The sequence below is a fragment of the Cicer arietinum genome, chromosome 6 (genome assembly GCF_000331145.2).
Source record: "Cicer arietinum cultivar CDC Frontier isolate Library 1 chromosome 6, Cicar.CDCFrontier_v2.0, whole genome shotgun sequence".
NCBI classification, from domain to species: Eukaryota; Viridiplantae; Streptophyta; class Magnoliopsida; order Fabales; family Fabaceae; genus Cicer; species Cicer arietinum.
In genome coordinates, this window is record NC_021165.2 from 3,151,836 (window position 1) to 3,155,717 (window position 3,882).

General features: G+C 25.2%; 1 protein-coding gene across 1 annotated transcript; it reads right to left on the reverse strand.

Annotated features, from left to right (window-relative positions):
• Positions 1–155: 155 nt before the first annotated feature.
• LOC140920934 (protein neprosin-like) lies at positions 156–773 on the reverse strand. The gene is made up of 3 exons (XM_073370303.1): positions 638–773; positions 414–466; positions 156–329 (listed from the first exon to the last, which is right to left on the reverse strand). The coding sequence occupies exons 1-3, from the start codon at positions 771–773 to the stop codon at positions 156–158; spliced, it is 363 nt and encodes a 120-aa protein (XP_073226404.1).
• Between the last annotated feature and the right edge of the window lie 3,109 nt (positions 774–3,882).

The following is a 3,882-nucleotide window of genomic DNA, read 5'->3' on the forward strand; positions in this document are numbered from 1 at the left end:
CACTTCTTAAAATTACTAAATAGAAATATCAATAGTAACTACTTAAATATAATATTATTTATCTAAGTATAATTTTATTATATCAAAAGATAATAATCTTTATATACATTGTTAGTTTATATGTGGATGTGTGTAACATGTGAATACATTCATAATCAAAAGTACAAAAGTACCTGTTTAATTTTGACATTAAGAAGCCATTTGTCCTGTGACCCAATGGAACTGACAGGTGATTGGACAGCTCCAAGAGCAAATTTTTTGTTTGGATTAACTTGTACGAAACCTGGACAAGCATGAGTGTAACATCCGGTTTTAAGGTGACCATCAGCCTGCATGTTTGTATCAATTTGAGCTTGAGCAAAACCATAATATATATTTTAAATTGTCTAATGTATTAAATTCATATGCATTACCGTCCAAGACCAATTAGTCGTAGTTGACTGTCTCCATATATGCTTGGATGAAACTTGTATATCAATAAACATGTACAAATAGTATATTAATAGAGAGTAATGTAGACAAAAAAACAAAATCATGCATAGTCGGTTAAAAAGAGCAATTATATAGTGAAAATTATGTCACCATGAAATTGAAATAAAGATATAATTTGACATAAACAAAACGAAAAGTTACTCACTCATGTTCCTTGCTTGTATGCTATTAAGTTGTGTTGGTGGACCATTTTGAACCCAAACAGAAGATATGCTATATTGACCTCTTTTAATTGACAAACTATATCCACCTATTTTTGCACGAGCTCCATGAAATATCATGTTTTGTGTTGTATCAAGGCTAACAGACTAGGAAATTAAAAAAAAAAATATATATTTAGAATATGCAATAGTAACTTTGTTAAAATGTTATAGTGATTAATATTTTTTTAATAAAAAATATAATGTTATATCATATTTTTTATGGTTATTTAGTTTAACTGATATTTAAAAAATATTTAATTGAACTGATATTTTAAAAATATTAATATCTTTTAAATATTGTAGTGATTTTTTGTAATTGCTATTGATCTTTACTTTAACGAAGGAAATTAAGTACATGCTTAACATAAGCTAAGCAAGATATAGCAAAATATTTTAATTTGAAATACTAGGATGTATCAAATAAAGAAAGTGATTATTTTTAGATATGAATAAAATGTATCAAATAAAGAAAGTGATTATTTTTATATATGAATAAAAGGTGGGCTAAATATTTAAATGGTCAAACAATGAAATAATCAATGTATATGTTTAAATTTTGTAAAATTTGACTAATTGTTAAATAGTAAAAACTTAAATGGTCGAACAATGAGAGAATCAACGTACATTTAAATTTTGTAAAATTTGACTGTTGTTTAAATATTACTTCTTACTTTTTAAAAATTATAAAACTATTTGTCCAAATGGCGTTAAACTTTTGGATCAAGATTAGTGAAAATTAGTTTAATTGATGGAAAAAGAGGGAGAGAAAAGGAATGTAGATGTATTTGATTCAAAAGAGGAGATGAATTTTCAATGGATTTGTGTTTGGTTCAAGGATAAATTGGAAAGTTTAAATGAGTTTTTAGTTGTTTTCATTCCTTCCCCTCTCCTCCCGTTCAAATCTCTTCAAAATGGAGGTAGACCAAAAATGATCTTAGTTTTTACTTTTATTAAAAAGAATTGTTATTAAGATTCAATTCTACTTTTTATTGTTATTTTATCTTCAAAAAATATATCATGATTGGTAGGTATGACACCAGACATACAATTTAATTGGGGAATTAGCTAGAGTAGATCTTGGTGCATGAGATTTTTGTACCGAAAGTTTTTCGACGGTGAAGTCATGAAACGTATCCAGTTGATAAAAACGATGGTACAAATATATGATGTAGGAGACTCAGTCTTAAGATGGAGATTGTTGTGTTCATAAATAAGAGAGATGTGATCCATACATTCATTGCATTATAAGGTTTGGGAGGAGATTTGGTTTTAATGTCTTTTATGACCCTCAAATTCCACAATATTGTCTTCCTCACTCCCACCCTCAATTAAAATTTAAGTTCTCATCCCTTCATTTTCCCGATTTTCTACTCCTACCCAACTCATCCATAAATATAAAATAATAAATTTAAAAATTATATTTATTATTATTAAACAATAATTTCAATAGAAAAGATATTGAACTTTATAATATAAAAAAAATATTAAATAAAATGAATAAGGCTATATATATATATATATATATATATATATAGTTTAAAAATAGTATTAATTTTAATAATAGTCAAGTTCGAGGACAAATACTTAAACCACAATTTAATTATCAAACCTTGAATCGTTGAATTCAATTTTTTGGTTGTTTGATTTTCAAAACATTTATATATATATTGGGATGTATCAAGTAAAAGAAGTTTTAATATAATAAGATTAAATTTTGATCATACAACTATACAAGGATGATCATGATTACAAATGTCACAAGACCAATTAAAATAATCACATGACTTTTTTTTTTAATCTTAATTATTCACGATTTTATCAATGACTAAGATTCACAATTATTATTAAAAAAAATTCATTTGATATAATTCATATATGTGTGTATGTCAAATGTATTGATTTTAAATATTGTTGAAAATCTTCGACGAGTGATTTTGAAAATATTTTTGAAAATCTTCGACGAGTAATATAATAAGATTCAATTCATATATGGGTGCTTTGGAAATATTGTTGAAAATCTTCGACGAGTGATTTTGAAGATGAATTAGTAACAATTCGATGTCTTCTTGTCTTTTTGTGAATAGGAACTTTTCATGTAGGACATCCTTCTACATTTTTATCTGTAGAATATGGTCTACTTCGAGTGATATTTGTTTCGAAGGTTGGGTAAAGCTGAGATGCAATAAAAAAAAAGGAACATAAAATAGTTCAATGAATAAATATAATTGAAGTTGAAAATTTTATATGAAATTTTAACTAATAAAATACATAATAACTTATTTAGTTAGACACAATTTTTTTCCTTATATATATATATATATATATATATATGGGTGATAATCTGTTGACTCCAAAAGTAAGTATGAGATAAGTTATTTAACTTAATAATTCAATATAAACGATAAATTTCACGAAATCAACCATTAATTATTGACATAATATATTAATAATCAACCGTCATAGATATTTTTTGAAAGTTTTATTATACATTCATTTGACATTTTTAATGAAGTATCAAATAGTTTAAAAATTTTATAAAAATTTGTGGATTTGATCTACTCGGTAAGAAATTTTGATTGGACGGTTGAATTAATAAAATTTATCATTTATATTGAGTTCTTGAGTAGAATAACTCATCACATAGTTACTTCTATTTTCAACGGAATCTCATCTCTATATGCATATTATGCCTTCCTACTTCAACAAATAACATTAGTTTTCATATTTTGAGTTAATTAAACTAGTAAATAGTTTAGTTATTATACCTGAATTTTGTGATTTTTTAATAATGGATGTTGTAGAGCAGGTTGTTTGTAGATATCAACATAATCAAAATCATTGTCCACTTGATCCTAAATTCGTTAATCAAAATTATAATCATGTGTAAAATAAATTAAGAAAAGACAGTAAAACCTAAACAATACTACAGAGTTATCTGATGTAACAAAATGATATTGTTTATTTAGTAGAGTTTTGCTTCTTGCACCAACTTTGCAAGCTGCCATGCACAAAATAAGAACTAGAAAGAAAAATATTACCATAAAAAATAAAGATGCTAGATTCAAATATATGTGATACTTTTGCAGATATATGTACACACACACACACACACACACACACACACATATATATATATATATATATATATAATGTAATATATTATAAAATAGTATTAACATTTCAATTG